At 41.0% G+C, this 22,657-nt stretch overlaps 1 protein-coding gene across 2 annotated transcripts in view; it reads right to left on the bottom strand.

Annotated features, from left to right (window-relative positions):
* Positions 1 to 22,657, bottom strand: part of CARMIL1 (capping protein regulator and myosin 1 linker 1) — a 189,093-nt gene that overhangs the window by 9,887 nt on the left and 156,549 nt on the right. For both annotated transcript variants that reach the window (XM_084207455.1, XM_084207456.1), the window contains exons 30-34: positions 13,725 to 13,791; positions 13,210 to 13,406; positions 9,155 to 9,261; positions 6,570 to 7,002; positions 1,499 to 1,577 (exon numbers count right to left, since the gene is read on the bottom strand). In XM_084207455.1, the coding sequence (XP_084063581.1) occupies positions 1,499 to 1,577; positions 6,570 to 7,002; positions 9,155 to 9,261; positions 13,210 to 13,406; positions 13,725 to 13,791 (883 nt within the window). The remainder of the gene's footprint in view (positions 1 to 1,498; positions 1,578 to 6,569; positions 7,003 to 9,154; positions 9,262 to 13,209; positions 13,407 to 13,724; positions 13,792 to 22,657) is intronic.

Genomic DNA, 22,657 nt, shown 5'->3' with positions numbered 1-22,657 from the left:
CCAAAATTATTCTCCTTCAGAACCACTAGCTTAGTTCTCCTGCAACAATATTCAGCAATTTTCCATTAACTTACTTTCTTTTCTTCCTGACCTCAGGCCTTCTAACATTATTAGAGCACAGTAATTTAAAATAAATTAGCCCAAGCCAAAGACTAAGTGTAGCTGCAACAATGAAAAGGAGCCTTGGGGAGCTCTCAAGCAAGACTGGTAAGGAAACAATTGACAGCTGGAGGCCAAAAGGAAGGGGCAAGCCCAGTGCAGTGTGGTGGGGGTGAAATGTGTCATGTACAGAAAAAATGACCAGAGACATGTTGAGGTCAGACACCCCCAGCTACTCCAATGCCTAAAGTGCAGACTATCTTTGCTCCTCTGACTTCACTATGCTTTCTTCAGGGGACACATACAGTTCACAAGGTCCTCCTCAAAAACAAGCAGGCTTTAAAAGTACTGATTTATAGATTATGGCATGCTTTGAATACTCTTTAAAAAAAACACTTTAGAAAGACATAAAACTTCAAAATTGGTATTTGAAGTGCTCAATCAAGATGGCCACATTTGGATTTTGATTTCAGCCTGGTTTTCCAGCCTTTTTTCTGTGTGTTTTTGCAATCTTGTGTGCCAGGCTTGCAGGATACAACTGCTGCTGAGAAATCAGACCTGGATTTCCTAGTTCAGACCACTCCTTTCATGTAGTAAACACAAACCACCAGAGTTGAATCCCTTTTGAAACTTTCACTGGCCAGTCCCCAAAGTATACATGCAAACCAGTCTGTCAACCCTGTCCTTGGCTGGCTGCAGTGTCCCCTGTCAGGGCCCAGGACTGTGGCTTGACAAAGGCAAGATGAGGTGCAGAGGGAATTGGTGCTGTAAGCACTGCAAGGCTAAACACCATTTTTTACACAATGGAAAGCTGCTTTGTGCACATGAGCAGTGTCCAGGGGCCTCCACAGCTTTGCAGACAGCCCTGGCTTCAATCAGACTGGCTGAATCCTGGGAAGAGCCAGCTGCATTGACTATGAGTCAGGACTGCTGACAGACCGACAGCACTACAGTCAGCTGAAAGTCAGCGCCACTCCAGTTAGTATGAGCAGACCTAAAGCTTGAAAACTGGTCATATTTCCATCCTCAGATATATTGAGTGCTTCCACTTCTTTGTGCACAGACATTTCTGCTGGCTCTTGGGTTGAGCTTCAGCTTTGCTGATCCCATTGAAAGCCAGCCTCCTTTCAAAGGCCCCCCAGCCACCTGCACCAAGTGCTTTCCCTCCTGAGCAACAAGAGTAAAAAAGTGAGCCATAAACTCAACCCTAGAGCTGACTTCAGGAGAAGTGTCATCCACAACAGAAAAAGTGAGCTTGTTTCTAATGCTCTTCACATAGGGTAAACTCCTACTTTGCTTAACCAATTGCAGACATTGAGTCTGAAGAGGGAAGTGAGATTTTGGACATCAGGCATTTTGCATTTTCTAGGAAGTTTATACCAGGAAACTTATACTGTACCTGTGCCACTTCCATCCAGTCGTTCCGAGCTCACTGTTGTGTCAAAAGACTCTCTGGGAGTTGTGTCATTCCCAAGTTTCTGAAAGAGTGAGAAAAGCTCTCCAATTAGTAACATATCTGCAATTAATACAACTTAGTGATCCTGTTAAGAAAAACCCTCTAATTTGGAAGGCACGAGGCAGAGAAATCAGTGATAACAAGAAATGGCGCTCTTTCTCTCTTTGTTTCAGATTTTGGAGAATTAAGTGGGAAGGAAACTACCCTTATTTGCACCTAACACTGCCACATGCCTATCAGAGCTGCAATGACACACTGCCTCCTATGTAACAGGTCTCCTAGCATAGCTCTGCATCTAAAAACTTCTTGTTTGAAATGAAGACCTTTTTCTGCAGATCTAGATTTTGAATATGACTGCTGAATTGATCTTATGCTCTTCTACACAGAAGAATAACTTCTTATTTTAGATAAAAATGCAACTACAGAAGTAGCAGTGCTCACATATTTACAGGAATACCCTAAAAACCCACAGACCTTATTTACTGAAAAGTTTTTAAAGCTACTCATCACCAGCACTGCTGGATGTTCAGCATCTCAAAAGAAAAGAGACTTCTGGTTTATGTGCTGATATTTTGCCTCTCTTCTATTGCAAATAATAGGTTTCCTAACATCTTGATCTCCAAAAAAAAACCCCAAACGCTGAAGGCTTTTGTCATGTCATAGCTAAGTGAGGTTGAAACCTGTGTATTCATCAGGAGAAGTTTAGATATGCAGCACTTGTAAGAGAACCAGCCTCCTTTTACTGCCTTACCTGCTACCAAAGCTTAGGCAGAAGGACAAATGAGAGGATTCAAAAAAAAGCACATAGAAGTAGGATATACTAAGAGAGAAAGCCTTACAAAGATAAGACTAGGGATAGAAGTGAGATTTTTTTTTTTTTAAACTATAAAAAGTAGGGATAGACTTCTGCAGCCAGGCAGCTTCAATCTTGATCTTTATTTGCTATTTCAAGACAGCCAGTGTGGCAATCATTAAAGCAAATGATTTGTTCTGCTGAGCACTGCATTTGGTTCTATACCCATGCCCAAGTAACACTGATGTGTTCAGGTCACTGCTACTGCTCCAACCCCAACTCTTACTGTCCCTCCCACAGCATTTAGAAACCTCAACCACGTGCCACACAGTGTACAAACATGATCACTGCCTTTTGGAGGGTTATGACCTGGAAGACTGCTAAGTATAGCATACAGTTTAAAATGGGACAACAGGAAACACAGGAAGGAAGAAAATGGTTACAAGTAGCCCAAGTACATGCCTACTACAGAAAACCGGATGTATTTAGAGTGAAATCAGTATTTCAAATACAAGCATCAAGAAACACTCTCTAAACATCCATGCTGGCCGTGTGCCTTTCTCATGCATTTCAAGAGAAGATGATTTTGGGGAGTGATGCAGAAGACAGTGTGGTTGGCCTCAGAGATTTACTGATACCTCCACTTTGCTCACATAATTTCACAGCTCCTAAAACAAAGCCTCTCTTGAATACAACAAAGAGAGATGGAGATGCTGAGTGTCTGCCATTCCTGTATAAGACCTGGCAGGGTGATGCTATCTCCCAATCTCTCCTCTAAGAACAGGTGAACACTAAGAATGGCACACTGCATTAAAGAGGGTGCTATTAGAAGAATCGTTAAGCTTCCTGTGATGTAAAACTACCCTGATACAATGAAGTCTTCTGGACAGATGAACTCTAGAAATGCTGTGACTTGTAGGGTCAGAATATTTAGCTACTGTGTCCATATGGACAAAACAAAGTCACTTCCAAAGTTAGAAACATTAGGGCTTTGTGCCACTGGGCAGAAACTCAGTTTTTGTTCCCCTTTCTTGACTGACACTGATATTTGGCTAAATTCTCACCTGTTCACCTCCTACAGTTACATGTTTTTCTATAAGTCTGTCTTGGCTATATATTTTTTAAGGGAATACCACTCTCCTTCTGCTGGATTTTTCTTCTGTACCTTGGAAAAACTACCTTTTTTTGCAACAATCTTTTCATGGAATGTAAATTCTCTTAAACTTTCACTGAGAAACTAATTTTCTTATGCAAATACTGAAGAAAGATGCATAACACTTAACGACAGTAAATGACTTAGGAGAACTGCATGACTGCAAGAAACTAATTTCACTGTAGTTCCTTCCTCCCTCTCTAGTTATGGGACAACTGGGGAAATATGACCATGTACCAAGACAAGCAGAAAAGCAGTGCTGGCACCTATTAGTGTAGTACTTAAAAATGCAATTAGGATGTGAGCATGTTTGGCTACCTACTGCACACACATTACAAACAGCTTATGGTCTCCAGACAACACTAAACACTGGCAGCAAAAATTTACCCCAAGAAGTCAGATCAATGCAGGTGAATTCATCATGTAGATAAATAATGCCCAGGCTGTATTTTTAATAGGAATTTGTGCAAGGCTGGGAAACACTGCAGAGTTGGGTGCCACTGAGAAGGAATAATCAGGCTATAAATGATGGTTTCCTCGTGGGCCTTGCTCAGGTATTTAAAAATCCAGTGTGTAACACTAGATGGAGCTAAAAGATCTATTTATGTGTGCCCTGAGGCAACATTGATCTCCAAATACTTGACTCTACCATTAGTGCCAATTCCCCTGCTGTATTCTAAGCACAAGAAAACAAAAATGCATTTACCATCTTTCCATCTACTCTGCACCTGCTCATCACTTTTATCTGTAACAAGACTGTGGTAGGGTATGAATGAAATAGTAAATTCCTTCTGGCTTTGTTGTCATGTAAAATAGCTTAGAATATAAGCAGCCATCTGTACCTTGCAGGAAAATACAATTTTCTATCATACTGAAATTCTGATAAATTTGAAGATGTTACAGAACTTGATATCTTAACCGTCTAAACAATGTAGCAGTGGGATGCTGTCTTCTGCAGCTCAGGTGTCAGGATACTGTATGATTTCCACCTTCATGAGTACCATGAATAAAAGTGCAAACCTAAATTATTTGATATTGTGATGGATGAAGTATGTGAAAAATGCTTTTGAACAGCAGTTCAAATTTGTGTCCTCTGAGAAACATTAGGGATAGACAACTCAGTACTCTGCTGTGTACAGATTCCTATTTCAGTTCAGTTTTATTGTCACTCTTTTATATATGTATAAAAAAGAATTTTGCATTCCATAAATGTAATATTGTACAAAAAATAAGGTCGATAGCATTATTTTTTTGTATTTTAAACCTGAAATAAGAGGACTAACCTTTCCAGGCAGTAAATAGGTTAAGTGTGGTAAAAAAACCACCCCAAAACCTTGTAATAGGCATCAACAACTTTTACTTCTGAAGGATGAAAGGAAAGTTTCCAATTAATGTTATGAAAGCTCACCAATTGAAGAGGACTTTTACTTTCCCCACTTATAAAAAAAATTATACATGCTAATATTCTACCTCCTTCCAGATTTGACTCACTGTAGATAAAAAATGTTAAGAATCCAAAGAGCACGAAGCATACACAATTATGCACTTGTAAAAATTAATATAATCTGGAACAGCTCGATATTTTATAAATTACAGGCAGGGCATAATACTCTTATTTAAAATCATAAGGCATTTTATCTGAAAACTTGGTGCTTTAGAAGTCAATGAGACTATTCAGGGGCATTACTTAACACCAATGAGAAAGGAAGGAATTGGTCATTCTTTAGAAAAATTGCTTCTGTACCGAGGATCCCTTTAATGATCCATAGACAACTGTATTAATTCGAATCTGCTTGTGAAAAGACTCTGGTGTCTGCAGGAACAGCTCACACATCATGGCAAGCACTGTAAGGCTATGAAGAAAGGTAAAAATGGACTTTGGGTGCCTTGCTTGGCCACAGCAAGACAACCCTGTATGTGTCAAAGGAAGGAAAACACAACAAAGCACAAGATGAGCTTTGTTGTAAGGTAGCACCTTTTAAATGACAGGGGACCGTGATGGCAAATGGCGAACATCTGAGTGCCCTGCACATGGGAGAGGAAGAGAGGAGGAGATAAGTGAAAAAAGGCTGGTTCTTTGGTACTTGTGAAATATGCCAATGGCAGCTGGCAGGAAGCAGAGGATAATAACAGGGAAGACCAATGGCAAATGGGCATCAGGCAAAATAGGCCAGCACGGAATGCTTTGGAGAAACACAAGGATATTCCACTCTGTACATTTGCAGAGTGAAGCAGAGTTCCTGCCCAGGATCAGCACTTCCAGAAGAGAAAATCTGGACAGACAATTGGAAATAAATTTTAATAGGTTATTTTCTTTCATTGTTAGTATTTGAAATACATAAATCAAAGGCATAAAAATAATTAGGTGTGGTACAAAAGCACATAAAAATCAAGAAGTGCAACAAGAAAAGTATATGCCAAATATTGTAAAGAGTGACTAGTAGCCAGATTTACTTCTCTGCATGGATATATATAATGGAATATATAACAAGATACAGCAGACCTCTCCATCTGTCTACATCATTTTCTGAAAGAGAAGAGTACAGCCAGCCACCACTGTAGTTAACTCTGCGACATACCTGAGGTATTTGTGTGCAAGGGGCACACAGTAGGAAGCCTGTCCTAGCTTTACCTTTTCTGAAGCAATTCCAGTATGCACTGTGAACAAGCCACATATCATATAGAGTGGAGCTACTGAGCTGGGCTAATAGTTGGCCCCAAGTTATTCTGTGATATGTGCAAACAATTACATGTCCTCTTCTGTGTTTGTGATGGTCTGACACCAAGTGCAAGGGCAGGTGCCACTCCTCCCAAGGGGAGCGGAAGCGCAGGCTTAAGGGTGCAACTCGTGCGCCACATGTGCAGCCCGTGCCTTGGCCAGGCTGTTTGTGTTCAACCACCACAGCAGAGAGCAGTCCTCTTGCAGGAACACCACAATCTCTGTTGGAAAGCAGGACTGATGTGCCAAGCCCTAGCCCCCAACCCTTGCAGTCCCAAACCACCTCTCCTGAAGACACACAGTTTGGCTCTTTCTTTTAACAACTCAAAAGAAATCAAACTGCCTTCACCTTTTGAGCAGAGGCTGCTCTCTTCTCCTGCTTGGCTTTCATTTCTGCGAGAAGTCCACTGCCCATCACTTGCACACCGTACCTCCGGCCTCCCTGGGGGCTTCCCTTGCTGTCACCCCTCTCAGCTTTTGCCACATCATCTGTCTGCACCTCCTCCAGTGAGTCTGGCGTCTTTAACTCCTCGGATCGCTCTGCACCCCCGTTCTGCTCTGCAGGCTTTGCCTCCTTCTTGCTCGTGTCTAAAGCTGGGCTTTTGGCAGCAACCTTGGGTGAGGAGGGCTCCTCGGCCACCGACACAGTCTGGGGGCGTTCGGATTTGGAGCCTCTTGATTTGATTAAGTTCAGGAAACCACTCTTCCTCGAGTCCCTTTTCTTCTTCTCATCGCCTGCTTCACTGTGCTCGCTGCTGTCTGAACTTTTAGTTGATGGTCTCCTAAAAAAGACACAGACATTTCAAACTTTTCTCCATTCCCCTTCTCCCTTTTTAAAATAGTATCAAATTACTTCTTCCAGGCAAAGCTAATATTTCATATGACCCATATATTGCCCTAGGCCAAATCATTACCTGGTGTCTCTATATTAAAAACAGGACAACTAGCATTGATCATATCTTGATGTGATGCTGCTTTGTGCAGTTGTTTCATCTGCACTGGGCATCCAGCTGTTTCTAACAACAGACAGCTCTAACCAAGCTGTCTATGCACATAGATATTGGGTTTGCATGGCCAGGTTTTGGTAGCAGGGCGTGTACAGGAGAGGCTTCTGTGTAAGGAGTCATCCTGCTGAAAAGGAAGGAGCAGCAGAGAATGTGTGATGAACTGATAGCAGCCACCATTCTCTGTCCCCTGTGCCACTGGGGAGGAGAGGGTAGAGAAAATCAGGAGTGAAGTTGAGTCATGGAAAGAGGGAGTGGTGGGGAGAGATATTTTTAAGATATGGTTTAGTTCTCCTTATCATACTCTGATTTGATTAGTAATATATTAAATTTATTTTCCCCTAGGTTGAGTCTGTTTTGCCCATGGATGGTAACTAGCAAGACATCTCTCCCTGCCCTTATCTCAACCCATCTCATTATATTTTCTCTCCTCTGTCCAGCAGGAGGGGAGTGATAGAGCAGCTATGGTGGGCACAGGGTCAACCCACCACAACATACAATTTCACTCTGCTCTGTTTCCAGAATGCACTGCTCGTGGTTTGCACCTGTCTATAGTAAAAGGAGAAGAACTTATCTAGGCACATGTTTAACATGGCTTTTAGGAGATATTGTTCCTTAAGGGCCCTGCTTGAAAGAGGAACTAGCTGGCACAGCCACTTTCTCTCAGTAAGAAATACAGAGGTCACTTTTATAGCGCAGATGCTCATCTTAAAAAAAAAAAAAAAATCCAAAAAACAAACAAAAAAACCCACCAAAAAATAAGAAACCACAAAATCCAAAAGAGCAAACAAGCAAAACCAATCCCTAAAGAGCCTGCCTGCCACTAAGGTTTTCTAGAGGCATCTTCTGAGCAGAGTATTCACACTTAAGGGCAAAGCTGAGCACATACACATTCACATAAAAGCACCCAAACTGGAAAGAGAACCACTGGTGCCCCAAATAAAGATCCTCAGCAAAGAGCATGGCCAGGGATGGGCAAACAGGGGTGGTGCAAGTTCACAGGGACATCTGAAATGAGCAGCTGGCAGGCACCCAAGGGAAGCACAGGAGAATGCAAGCCTGTGAGCACCCTGAGCTTAACCTGCTCAAGAAATTTTTCAAAGCTACCATAATTTCGTGCCTCCACATGGTATATCACACATGGCTTCACATGTCACTATGGATATCTATAACTCATAGTGACTTTAGAACATTTGCTTTTCCTGGCACAGCTACCTACCAGTCACATTTACTGTTTTCCTTAATGGAAAACACAGAAAGGGTCATTCCAAGTTGCCTGGAAATCACCCTTGCTTTCTCATTTAGTTATGGAAATATTCAGTGTGTGCATCTGCACAAACATGCATGAATTCAAGAGCCCCTACATGCATGTTTCTGTAAATACACAGCCAGCTCCAAAGTAACTGCATAAGCTCTATAACCCTTATATAAAGAAGAAAACATCTTTCAAATTAATGTTTTGCTTAAACCTGGAATACTACAAATTGGTGAAACACATCTTTAACATATTTCAAAAGCAGCATAAATCTACTGTCATCTATGAAAATGCTGTACCCAACAGCACTCCTCACGAGAGAGAAACACCATGTGTACAATGAGCACTGGGGAGACTCTCAACCAATACAAAGCTCTGCTTCAGCTCTAATGAGCTTCAGTGAAGGGTAAAATGAAGTCAACTGAAATACAAAAATACACACTAGTCATTAATCCCCTCAACGTGGTATAGTAAAGCAATTTATTTCAAAGTAGCCACTTTAAGGGCAGGTAATTGAATTCACAATGTCTTGACTACTAAGGTATTTTCTGACTTTGACAACAGCAACCCTGAATATTTGGAACAGGAGTCAAACACAGCTTGAAAGTGCTACTTGCCCAGTTATTAAGATGGACTTTTTTAAAAAATAACTTCTAAAAATTTTTTTAAACTTACTTTGAATCCATTTTTGTCACTTTCTTAGTGAAAAATTCATCCACACCTTCATCCACTCTCCCCATGAGGCCATTCTGATCCCCCTCTGGTGGTACTCCAGCAGACACCTGACAGAAGAAGAAACTCTCTCTGTTATATAATAATCTAAGCATGTTTGCTCCAGTGACAATAATTAAGAGTTAAGACATTATAAAATTATGTGTGCCAACCAGAACTCGGTGCAGACAACAGAATCACCACTGGAATTCCCCCTCTAGTCAGGCCAGCTGATGCATTACATCAAATGCAAAATAACCCAAAACACCAGTGACAAACTGGATGCTGCAAAGCATGAGGCCAGGAATCAAATGCCTTGGGCTTGAGAGAACAGAGGTCAGGCAGACAAGCAACAAAACACAGAGAAAATAAATCCTGATCAGGTGATGACCTGCACGGAAAGTATTTTCAACAGCCACTTGTTTCCCTATTTGGAGAAAAACCTATGTTCTGGATTTTGGACTTAAGAGATTTAGAAACAGAGCTCCAGCAGGCCAACAGAGCCTTTTATAATTCATTCAGTCTAGCACTTCTAAAAGCAGAGACTCTAAATACAGAATCAGGTGCTCCATTTTAGGAACTAAACACAGACTTTTGCTCAACATCTGAAAACAACAAACTTGCTCCCCACCTTTGATTTCAAAGCCCACATTTTGAATATGGGTGACCTCAGGCATATAAACCAGGCTGGCTTTGAAATACCTGCCTACCACAAAGGCCCTGTGAAGATTAGCTGGTGACTCTGCAGCCTCCTGAAGATGAAACAAGCAGTCTCCTGGGAGGATTTCTCATGTGGTGTAGCTCCTATATCTGGCTTTGATGTGGAAAAGCTCTATTACCAGTAAAGAAACTTCCTTTAATTCAAATGCCACGTGGAAATCTTTTAGATGACTACAGAGGACTCCCCAAGAGCCAACCCATTTGTATTCTTGGTAGTGCTAGGGACCAGGACACAAAATAACAGGGTTTGTAATTTGAAAGAATTCAAATCAAGGAATCTTCTAGTTCCTATTATAACTCAAGAGTAATCCCAGCTTATTTTCTGAAGTGGAATACAAATTTTCCATGCTTCAATACTCTTAAAAGCTGAACCTAGTCTCATTAAGTCAGGGAAGTGGACTCCATATGAGCCATGCTTTGACAGAGCCATGAAACTTTTAACTTTCCATTCCTGAACCCTGTTATTTTTGTTATCAAAGATAAAAGTTAATATTTTATTGATACCTGCTGTAGCAATCTAATACTGATCTGAAAGAAGCCCACCTGGTAATCACTGCTTTGTTGCCAGTCAAACTGGCAACAGATTTTCTATGAAGAACAGTTCTATTCTAAATTAGCACAATGATTTATCAGATTTCCAACTTTGGTGTGTTCTGTAGTGAGCTTGCTTAGCTGGAACATCTCACTGTAGGCAGGAGTGCACGTGCCTTCATCTGGGCTGGTCTCTGTGACAAGCCCCTTATCACCGGCATCTCAAAAACCCACAAAATAAAAGCAAATTATGCATTCTAGCAGAAATGAGAAACCACTGCACATTGATACTGTAGTCCTCCAGGTAGTAGGGATAAACTTGAAACTATCTAAGCCAAGAGGATCTCCTGAAGGGGAACTAATTCCAGGATCCAATGATCGACAGCAAAGGAGAAGATCTACCTCATAAAGAGAAAATAATTTGTATCTGAAACAGCACCAAGTTCCTCAAAAATAACAAAAGATGTACAGAAATGTTGAAGGTCTAATAAGGTCCTCAAGGCACAGGATATTCTTATAGCTGTTTATTGCAATACCTTCTGGTACCAGCATTAACTGTAAGACTAAGCTCTGGTTTATTTTGTGTTTTACCCTCCTAACTCTTAAAAAAAAAAAAGTGTTAAGTCTTCATTTGTCCTTTTTTATCTCTTTTATAAGCTTAAGTTTAAAAGCAAGCATGTTTCTTTGTTAAGGAAAAAAATGGCCTTGAAGCAGAAATAAATAAGAGGAATCACAATCTCTTTCATACATTAGAGATGCACCTTCTTTGCTGTACTAAATCTTCACACATGAAGGAAGAACTCATGACGTTAAGATCTCACAAAAATCTAAACTATAAACATCTGTTTTATCATTTTGCTTCAAAGTTAAAGCTACTTGAGACTGGATGGCTTTGCATTTTTCTTTTTTTCCCTCTTATTTCCCCCCCTTTCTAAACACTCATTCCAGTAGAAACACTGACAAAACTATAAATCTTTCTTCTGCCCACCCACCCAACTCAAGTTAAAAGTTTGTTTTTCTTTTTTCTCCTCTCTCGTCTTACATTTTTCAGCTTCCAAAGAACAGAGCTGTTTTGCAGCAAAACCAGAGAAGTACAGCTATGATCATCTGAGACCCCTTGAATTACTAAATACAAATAATGGGAACAGCAAACAACCCAACAGAGCTGCTTTAAGTGGCAGAAGAGGTCAAGATTTTGCCTCTCACGTTTCAAGTGCTTTCCCTAAGCACTGCTTTCTGTATTCTTGAAGCAGCAAATCAACTCTGCAAGCAATGTCACAGTCCACTCATGACTCTGACCTCCAAAATCTGGCTGTTTCATTTTCAGAAGCATCAAAACAAACATCCTAAGTCTTTCAAAAATTTGTTTGGACTCATTTTGAGGTCAGAACTAGTAAGGAACTAAGTGGTTCATAAAAACAAGACAGGGACAAACTGGTTTAACAAAAAAAAGGTTCCTTTCAATTTCTGCAACTAAATAAACTCCAGATTTCCCAATTGATTCAATATGGATGAGCATTCCACAACACTGCACTATCATGGGAAGTTCTCTACAAGGAGTGACCTTTTTGCCACTGCTGAAGAAGACCCTGCATGTGCTAGTTCCATGCCTGCTAGTGAAGCACTTGCCCCTCCCACACCTCCATTCCTTGCACCTCCCCGTGCTGATGGCACAGGATGCGTTGACCTTGGAAGCCACTGGGAAAACATGTGCGTTCTGCAGCAGTGGAACTGGGAGAGTAAACACAGATGTGTTTTCACTACATGGAGACAAATCCATTCTTCTGCTACCTCTAATCTTCCCAGCAAAGCACAAGGGAATGGAAAGTTGGCTTGAATATTCCCTTTGCTTGAACGTTTCTCCCTTTCCAAGTGGTACAAAAAGCACTCCGCTGCCTGATACGATCTTTCCCAGCATTAGGGAAATTTTCAAGGATCCTCTCCATTAGAAATCCTCAGGAAGCAGAAAAGGCCACAGGCATTTATTGTGAGGCAGCCTAACACAGAGAGGCAACGGCTGCCCCTTGATGGGGCTACTTATCATATCAGCTGTGCCCTGTTGCTGTGAGATAACTCTGTAACTCCTCCAGATCTGTCCTCACATACCCTGAGGACACAGCATCACGGAAATTCATCTTTACTGATGCTGTGTGCCAAGGAAACGGAGCTGTGGGAACTCCACGCACGTATATTGAGTTCACACCAATGCCTTTCGTGAACAGACAGTGCTCTTCTGTTTTGCCTTTCTAAGGCAGGCTCCAGCATGAAAAGCAGATCTGTGACTATGCAGATTTGCTGGCCCAAACACCATCTTCAGTTTAGGAGCTGTGGGAAGCTGGGTGTCACAGAGCAGCTCCTCTGAGAGCTGACAGAAAGAAGAATTCTTGCCAAGTAACCACATCTTAATGCAGGCAGAAAAAAGGATTAAGACTTAACAAATCCTTGCAATATAATTGAAAAGTCTCATGATATTTTGTGCATTTCATGTGAAAGCTCCAAGCACCTCCAGAAACTGCCTCTATGAAAAAAAATCCAAAAGCAAAATAAAAAAGGATAAAACATATCCTGGATTTAGGCTGTGTCGAACAAGACAAAAAGCTTGTAATAGGGACAGCACACTGAAAGACATGAATACCAGAAGAAAAATTAAGTAGTTGCTTATGGCTTTTATATCTTCAACCATTGTCCTCATTACACTGCAAGACCTGACTCATGGCAAAAAGCAATCAACACACGACATTGCCAGCAATATTTTAATGTAGACTCACTGCTGCTTGGCTGGGCTGCTGCTTTTTATTCCTTTTGGGCCTTAATTTTGTAAAGTGTTCCAGTTTCCTTCCTTCTTCTGATGGCAGCTCTGAAATGAATCCAGAAGTTCGTTTGTCTGGCCTGCTGGAAGGAAATGGTGGGTCTTCTATATGGATAGGTACTTCTTCCAGTGCTTTATCTAGATCAAATTCCATTTCTAAGAGAAATCAAAACTTTCTAATTAGATTTAACATGATATTTAAAACAAAAGACAATGCCATTCCTCTTTTTGGTGGCAAATAATTATAAGCACATTTAGGGAACTTAGCCACAACATCTCTGAGAGCAGAGCGAGCGCTGGGAGCAACTATTTACTATCAAACACATTAGCAGAGTACCAAAACAAAGCAGCCAGTGTGGGCCACAAATGCAATCCAGAGGGAGGGAGAGTCACCTGTGCTATTCAATCAAGAACCATCTAGAACCACCTCAGGCAAGCAAAGAAACAAAATGGTTTTAAGGAATTCTCACTTACCAAAAGCTCTGGACACTGGCCGGAGCATTCTACTGTGGATGCTTTTCCTTTTTGATTTAGGAGTCATCTATTAACATAAAACAAAATAACAATTACTTTAGGGGACAAAAGAAATTATAACAAAACAGTTTTTCAAGCCTGTGAACCATTTAAAGATCTGATTTGATTTAACCCGAGAAGGGAATGAGGTTTTTCCTCCCTCTCTCATACATTCAGAACTTTTTCTAAATTTCTATTTTAACTGACTTTGAACAGAACCAGGGAGGTAGTTCATTTTTCCCACTAAAACTGCAGGCTGCACACAGGATGATTACTGAAATTGTCCAAGCATTAACTCTTTGATCTTTAACTGTAAAACAAGCGAGCTATTAAAATCTCACCTGTGCAGAGATCACGAGGGACTCATTTAAGATTAATTACTTTGTCCAATACTGCAGTTAATGACAATACCAGGAATAGGCTACCCCTTGTTCTGGCTTTTATTTTTGATACAAAATACACTTCTTCAGTTCATTTGTTAGTGGTATGTTACTGGGAATCTATGCTACTGGACATCACTACACACCACACAGCTCACCGAACTTCCCTAGGAAAATGAGCCTTGGGGAATACAGCCCTCCTTCGGAAAACAAAACCCCCATGTCAGTGTTGGCAGTATCTGCAGCAAACACGACTTCCCTGAACTTCAGACACATTGAGAAGAGGTGGAAAGTTCAGCACAGTTACTGAATTACTGCTATCAGCCTTCTGATCTTCACATTGCCAAAAAAAGGAATACAACGCCTTAAGAGCGCAAATACCCAGACTTCAGATTTAACTTTGTTGGTTTTGAAAGAAAGCTGTCTGTCTTGTCTTGATTGAAGCCTTCTGAAAGTTTGCATGGCGAGAAAGAAAGTTTTGCTACAGGAAATGGATGCATCACCAATTCCAAACCTCTTAACATAGCTCAGCATTATTGGACTTTTTGTTTAGAAGTTGAACTGCAGGTTTTCTCAAGAGTTAATTTAAAATCACTCAGGTTCTATAAAGATGGGCTCCTTTTGTGGTAGAGTTGTACATGCTGGCTTTGGTGATACCCGTATACTTCCATTAACCTGCTAGTCTTGAAGCCTAGCAACTTCAAATCTAGTGGCTTCAAATTCTGTTATGGCTTACCACTCATCAACAGAATTGTTAATGAAGGTTAGAAATATCAATTTTGTATCAGCCAGAAAAAACATAGTCGGCATTAATATCTTAGGAAAATCATGAACTGTTTAAGGCAAACATTTGCTAGTTTTTATGTATGGAAGGTTCAGTGCACAGACTCACATGAGCTGAATTCATATTCCCAAAGTAGTCCTGAGGATCATTACACCACTACTCACATGCTCAAGGTTATGACAGATTTTTTTGTGACAGGACAGCTATTACCCATGTTCTCAAGACCAGAAAAGGACTTGACTACAGAGTGGACAGTGATAGCACTACCTGGGCAATAAATAAAGAAATAAACAAACAAACCAGAGCTCTGATTTTATTGACATGTACATTGTTGGGGGAAAAAAGATACCTTCAGCTGTTGCAAATTTCCACTTCCATATTCGATAACCACCAGTAAATGACACAACAGTTTCAAGATGAGCCAGGAAGTAGCTTGCCACCTGAGCAGACTCACTCTGACCCCAATGAGCAGGCAAAGTGATGCTGCATCAAAAGGCCAGACACTACTTTCAGAGTTACCAATAAATTAAATGCAATGGATTGGATGGCGAGTGGCTGGAGAGGTGCTGAATTTTTTCAGCCACAATTGCAGTGGACTGTGCAAGAGGTAGGCAGCTGGGCAGCCTCTGAACTGCACACCTCAACAGCTGTCCATCCATCCCCCAAACCTGAAACAACCAAAGCATTCACACCTGATGTAAGAAAGAGTCAAAGCAGCTCAGCATTTGGGGGACAGCAATTACAAGTCACTATCAGTAGTCCTGGTTTCACTTCCAGACACAGCCCATTTCTCTTGTGAAGGTACATCCCATGCATTTTGGTCTGTTTCCTGGGTTTTTGGGTGGTGTGACTGGAAGTTACATTTAGTAGATACAGCAACTCCTGTGCTAAAGAAGACCAGGAGGGAGGACAGAAAACACGGCTGATGGAAGAGCTCTGGTCACTCAGCAGCTGCACAGCCACGGGCAGTGCTCTGAGCGCACGAACACCGACAAGCTGAGAGCTGCCTTGGCCCAGGGCACCAATGCAAAACAGCACTGGGCAAGTCCTGAGGTTCCTGTGCAAGGACTGGAATGCTCCATATACTTCTCAAACAGCCAGAAGCAGAATGATTTCATTTTCCTCCCCAGACAAGAAAGTGCCCCCAGATGACCCTGCAGAGCTTGTGCTGATGACCATAAGCCAGTCTCTGCTGTAACTTACTGTCAGCTTGGCACGATCCATCAGCAGCTTGGTTGCTGGGGATAAAGGCAGAGGGATAGAGATGCTTCCCATTTGCTTTAACAGCATGAATAACAGCTCCACATACACTTTTATTTGAAAACCTTCTGTTTTCTAGCCTGTTTAGGAAGTGCACAGATGAAAGGCTTCTTGCCAAGTGAACTTTCTAGATCACACGCAGAGCAAAATGGGTCAAAGCATTAATTTAAATAGGCCAGTGTGCTCTTTTACAAAATATTAGGCTTAATCTCTGCTTAACATCTCAGCCACCACACAGTCTGCTACAGCAGCAGTGCACATGTCATTGCTAGAGGAGATATCTGAACTCCCCAGCCTGACTCCCATTTCCTATATTTCATGGAAGCAGTTCAGCTTTGGCAGAAGCACATCTTCTGCCTTCTCACCCCCTCTGGCCCCACAAGCACAACGTGGCTCTCTGGCCTTATGCTTCCCTTGAGGCCTTTACAGAGGAAGAGCTGTTAGTATCACCTCTCACACACAACTTCCACCGACTTTCCATTCCAGCACACCACCTCCTGAATTCTTCCTTGTTTTGCCTACTTTTCCATAAGCACATTGTAGGCTGCTTGGCAGAACAGATAGAAATATTAACTGCATCTCTGGAATTTGAGAGGCTCTCAGGAGATGGCTCCATGAATGTATCCTTCTGCAGTAGATGTGGGCCAGCAGATCTCTACCACACTTCCAAATAAGGGCTTATTAACACACTGTCATGTGTCCTTGCTAACTTTACGCTCCCAGGATCTCTTCCCATGATCACTTTTCCAGATTCCTCCCTTCTGACTGCCTTGCTCACAAAACCGTCTGAGCTCTCTGGAGTTTTCTGAAATTGTATTACCAGCTGTGGAAGAACACTAGTACCTTGGGAATTAAAAACAGCAACAGAAATTGTTCTGTTTTGAATGCTAGAAAACAATGTACTTTCAGAAACAGGATCTCAGATATTCTCTTTGCTTATACAGATAATTGAAATTACTCTAAGTGCCGAGGGATATGCTTATTTCCATGTTTTTCTCCTCCTACTTCAAAGTAATTTATATTTAATCCTATTAGATACAGAGATGCTCTCTCTGTGACCCTCCTGTCACTTCCCCTTCAGAAGATTTCAAAAACTAATGAACAACTTGCTGCTCCCTCTTGAAATTTATCTCCCCAACCAGACTCCCTTCAACATATGGGTTTTCAGCTTTGAGAACATGTTAAGGACTACTCTTTCATTAAGCTGTATGATGCTTGAATATAAAACCAACTCAACAGATATTCCTTCTGAGCAGTAATATTTGTGCCTATACCTCCAACATCAGCACTCTGCTTTGGTTCGGTCTTAAAACCAAGGGATTCCTTAAATTCAGATGCTACATAGCTGAACCTTTTTGTAAATCCAACTCATTCCTGAATCACTTCCTATTTCATTTGTAGGTGCAGATGGGTGGCACTACAGTCTCCCAGGAGACTCTCAAGGCAGTACAGAGGCAAATGGAGCACAAAAACATAAACAAGTAGGCCAGAAACAGCAGAGCTAAAAAAATACTTACACTTGTACAGCAGAGAGTCTCCATGCAGCAAAAAAGAAAGAAAAAAGAATATGAATGGGGAAGACAAAGCAGTAGCAGTTCTCAGGAAAGGAGGCAAAACCAGGAATCACCAAAATAAAGAAAACTAAAGCCAAAACACTTGGAAGTCTTAGCAGGAAAGGTGACATGCAAGAATGAGGTAAAAGTCCCTTGTATTTGGAAGTGCTATACAAATTTGTATTTTCAGAGGACAACCAGAGAAATATGTGCTCTCTCATTTCATCTACATTAGGACAAATTAAGGTTTTCTGACATTTGTTTCCAGTATAAGGCACTCGCCAATGGTGCCAACCTGCCACCTGCTGTCCCAATTTTTCCATTTTGCTGGCACCAGTAGCAAGAAAAAAACCTGTAATTCTCCTGCTTCCTAGTCTGAAAGAAGATTCTGAATTAAAAATTGCCAGTTTGTTGTGGTGTGCAAGCAAGCAAGGAAAATAAAACAAAGCTTTTCTTGAAGGAATGAAAAAGGATGGAAGTCTGTTCTCCTGAGGTTTAAATAAATCTAAACTAAAGGCAACAGTATATCTCCTTCCCATAAGGAGGTTTAGAAGCACAGACTTTCAAGCACTTTTGGCACATGAGAAAGATGCTGTTTCATGACTGAAGCAAAACCTTTTCTCTTCCCTTCAAAAATTATAAACAAAAAAAAGAAGCAGCACAGCCATCACAGGAAATGAAGCAGTCCCAAATGCCATAACCCATCTCTTCTATGGCTCAAGACCAACCATGCTCCTCCCGAATTTAGGGTTAGAAAAAACAATTATTAGAAATGTGCTTTTGTTTTCAACTTGAATGGGAACTGCTATTCCTACACTGCAGGTGTTAGCAGAATGTGGCAGAAGTAGGTATGGTCTGGATTAAGCATCTTGTCAAGAAAGTGCTGCATGTTCTTGCACCCAGCTCCTCTCCTTTATTTTCCTGCTGTCCTCAAGGTGTTGTTTGTTGAGGTTTTGCCTTGGGGTTTTGGGTTTTTTTTTGTCTCTATTTTCTTTTACCCTCAGAAACTTTGGCTTTATGCGAGAGTTCTCAGCCAGCAGTGATTCTGGCAAACCACCTCATTACTCTTGTTTTTGTATGTTATCTATGCACACATACACTCTTATTCAATTTCTCTGTCAGAATCTATGTTCTCTCTTCTCTTGCCCATCTTCTACACTACCAATCACTACAGCTGCTCTGAGATTGCTGGAGACACTGCAGAACCAATTGACAAACATCTCGAAAACTGATACAATCTTAAAAAAAGTGCTCCTGCACACTTCAAGAAATAAACCTGCAACACTGATTCTCTTTCAGACAGCATTTGTGGCAGTAGTCCAATGTTTTCTGTGTATTTAATGCACAGGCAGGAAAGTTATTTGTATTATATATGCAGCTGGAAATGTGATTAGGACCAAAGTGCAAAGTAACACACATAAGTGGAAGCAATCTCAGGATTTGAGGGAGTTTACAGTCTATGGTCCTGATCCAACAAGGGCTTATGGAAACTCCTACCTTCCACACTTCAGTGGTCCCCCGACTACTGAGGCACTTAACAGGTGCTTAAACACCTTGTGGGTGGGGAGTCAGGAGGGAGAAAGAGGCCCACAGCAGGCAACAGGTTAGGTGAGCAGCATTAAGCAAAGCAAAGACCTAGGGACTTGCCTGAAGCCACCAAGGAATCTGGCTGCTCTGCAGGGAACCTAATGCCAGGGTCCAGACCCCCGAAGCACTACAGACCATGAGGCCTCTCAGCCTTTCCTCCCTTTGTTTGCTCTCAGCATAATTGCAATATGAAGTGGTCTGCCTCGCAGTGTACACGGAGCATCCCTGAAGATGAAATACCAACCCACAGCCAAAAACCCCAAGAAAATTAAACCCAAACAAAATCAGAAACTGCATTGGGGAATCCTAACAATGCGCCAGTGAGGTTTGAGATGTCAAAAAAAAATTTCAAAGGAATTTCACAGAACATATTTATCCAGGGCTATACCATTTCAGCTGTATGCATTTTGTGGGGTATGCCTTTTTAAGAAAGAGGTATAAGAAAACAAGGCATTTTATCACAAGTCCTGTTGTTTTCTTTTGCTGTAAGGAATTCTGTCCTGTAAAGCTGCCATGACACCAGTTTAGTCAATCAATGTTTCCCACGCTTCCTTTAGTCTCCTAACTACCTCTGACAGTGTAGTTAGTGAGATTGTATCTCATGTTAGATCATGTGTCATACATATGTTTTCTCATTAAAAAAAAAAAAAAAAAAGACAAAGAATTTCTTAACAAAGCAGAGTAGCATTGACCAGTTCTGGATTTTGCACATGACATCTTTAGACATGCAGGTATCTCACCATCTGTATAGAAAACCTTAGGAACTAGGAAGTTGCTATTGCTTACTTCAACCACAAAAGATTTTATGATGTGATTTCCAGGGTAAAACCCCCCCTGTGGCTTCTGAAAACCAGTGATGCACTTCCCACTAGCAGTGACAGTAACCTGAGCCACTGTCCTTGGAATCTGCCCCTTGAGTGCCATCATCCTTGGAAAGTTAAATGCAATGCTAAAATCTCTGACACCTAATGGAGTATTTTTCAGTAGACAGGAGAGCAAAGCCCCTCACAGTCTTGAATGTAGGAGCCATGCTTTTTCATATCAGCATATCAGTCCTTACCTTCATATTTCAGAGTTCTGTACTCTATATAGAAATTTGATAGACAGATAGATAGATAGACAAAGAGAGTAAATAGTGTAAATAAATACGTCATACAAGTAATCCATATGTGAGTTTCAGGAGTATGTTTACTTGTCTTCCCTCTCTGAAGAGCTGAATTTCTAGAGAAGGAGCTATGGGTTCAGTATTAATTCAATTAGTCTCACATAAACCACCCTGACCTTTAGAATTACTTTGTACAGAAATATTTTCTGAAAGAAAAGGAGTAGCACTGCAGTAAGATAAGCTCAGTAGATTTGCCCTTGATCTTGTTATATTTTACTAGCCAAGAAACCTTTGCTTTTCTGCTTGCTGAGATGTGGCACATGTACTCAGATATTTCATCAAACATTTCAGTATTTTCTTTTAATTAATAATTCTGCACTTACATCTTTTGAGTCTTGTAAAATTCCTGCTAATTAACATCCCTGCATAAAAACAACCAAAGCTTTCACTACGAAGAGTGAAAAATCAGACACACAAATTAAACTGAGTGGTTCCTAAAATTACGAAACCAAATGTTTAATTCCATGTTCTGAATTAGTATCCTGCAAGGAATTCATGCCTGCTACTAACACCTACAAAAGAAAAAGCAGTTCTCCATAGCATCAGTTTTGCTTTCTATTTGCTCATAAAGAGGTTAACATCTTCTACAGTACCTGGGCTTCAAGATGATCCAAGAGGATGGTTCCAACTACATTACTTTTGCTTTTATAGTTATTTTAGTTAAAAACTAAGTGCAGGGCAGGGAGCTGCTGCGGGTCAGCTGGCACAAACTACATCTTCAAGTCACCACAACCTGCTTACTTGTCATTGTTTATTACCTTCAGCTGGCAAAAGCTGACCCAAAAATTACTTTGTTCATGACCTAATCTTCCATACAGTAAGAATAAAAAGCTCTTAAACTCGGCAAACATGCAGGGGTGGACAGCTATTCAAGATAGCCTTAGGCAGTCCTTTAACACTGATACACCATAGGTATCAGGTGCCCTGGGCAAGCACATCATTAAAGCAGCTCAGAGGTAATGTACTCCTGAATGGGTGTTCCAGCCAGGAAAATCAGGGCTTAGGGCAACTTCATCTAGCAAAGGGTGCTCCTGCCCACGGCAGGAACTTGGAACTAGTGAATCTTTAAAGGTCTCTTCCAACCTAAACCATTTGATGATTTTATGAAAAGAACTGTTGTACCTGTCCGCCCTAGAGCTTCCAGCACCGAGAACCAGCACAACTTCTGCATCTCTCCTTCCATCCAACAACCTGAAGTGAACAGCTACCAAAAGGATAAGCAGTCATCCAGACAAAAAACTACCAGTCATCTTCCCAATGTTGTCAGACCCTAAGTGGGCAAATGATGCACTGCTTGTAGTGGCATTTGACAGGGAAAATGTGTCATGGACATATTTTATGAAAAATCCTTTTGTTAGGATCTTTTCTCCTGAGAAGCTGAGAGGCCTCAGAAATGAAATGCAAACAATAATTATCTGCTGTGAAATGCAACAGGTGCATCTTTGATTGGTCTCATGTGGTTGTTTTTAATTAATGGCCAATCACAGTCCACTTCTCTTGGACTCGCTGGTCAGTCACAGGATTTTATTATCATTCCATTTCTTTCTATTCCTTGCTAGCTTTCTGATGAAATCCTTTCTTCTATTCTTTAGTATAGTTTTAGTATATAATTTTCTTTAAATATAGAATAAAATAATAAATCAGCCTTCTGAAACATGGAGTCAAGATTCTCATCTCTTCCCATGTCAGGGTTGCCTGCAAATTCCTACATTTGGTGAGCCCCAAGTGAAGAACATTACCACAGAAATGCTACAGTGACTAGCATTACCACAGTGAGTTTACCCTGGAGGGGCAAGTAGACTCCATGCTCAGAATTATGATGGGAAGTTTTACTCTTGAAAACCCAGGCACACTTGAGCTGTTGTTATTTTCTCACAGAAAATATTGCTTCAGACATCTCTCCAGCATGCACAATAAGTCTTTGTACCCCTCAGACATTTCGAAATGTACTTTATGAACTAAAGCATTAAAAAAACCTCTCAACTTTCTGAATTTTAAGCCCTGCCTATAGTTTATCAAGTTATCTTCCTATTGAAATCAGGAAATATCTTGACAGGCAACTAGCAAATATTCTAAGACCCCGCATGAAGTACATGAGTAGAATATTTTAGTTTCTTCTATAAAACAAACTGATAGAAAATGTCAATCATTATTTACCCAAGAGA

This window comes from Fringilla coelebs, assembly GCF_963513975.1.
Source record: "Fringilla coelebs genome assembly, chromosome: 1".
Lineage (NCBI taxonomy): Eukaryota > Metazoa > Chordata > Aves > Passeriformes > Fringillidae > Fringilla > Fringilla coelebs.
This window is presented reverse-complemented; position numbering and strand designations above follow the sequence as displayed.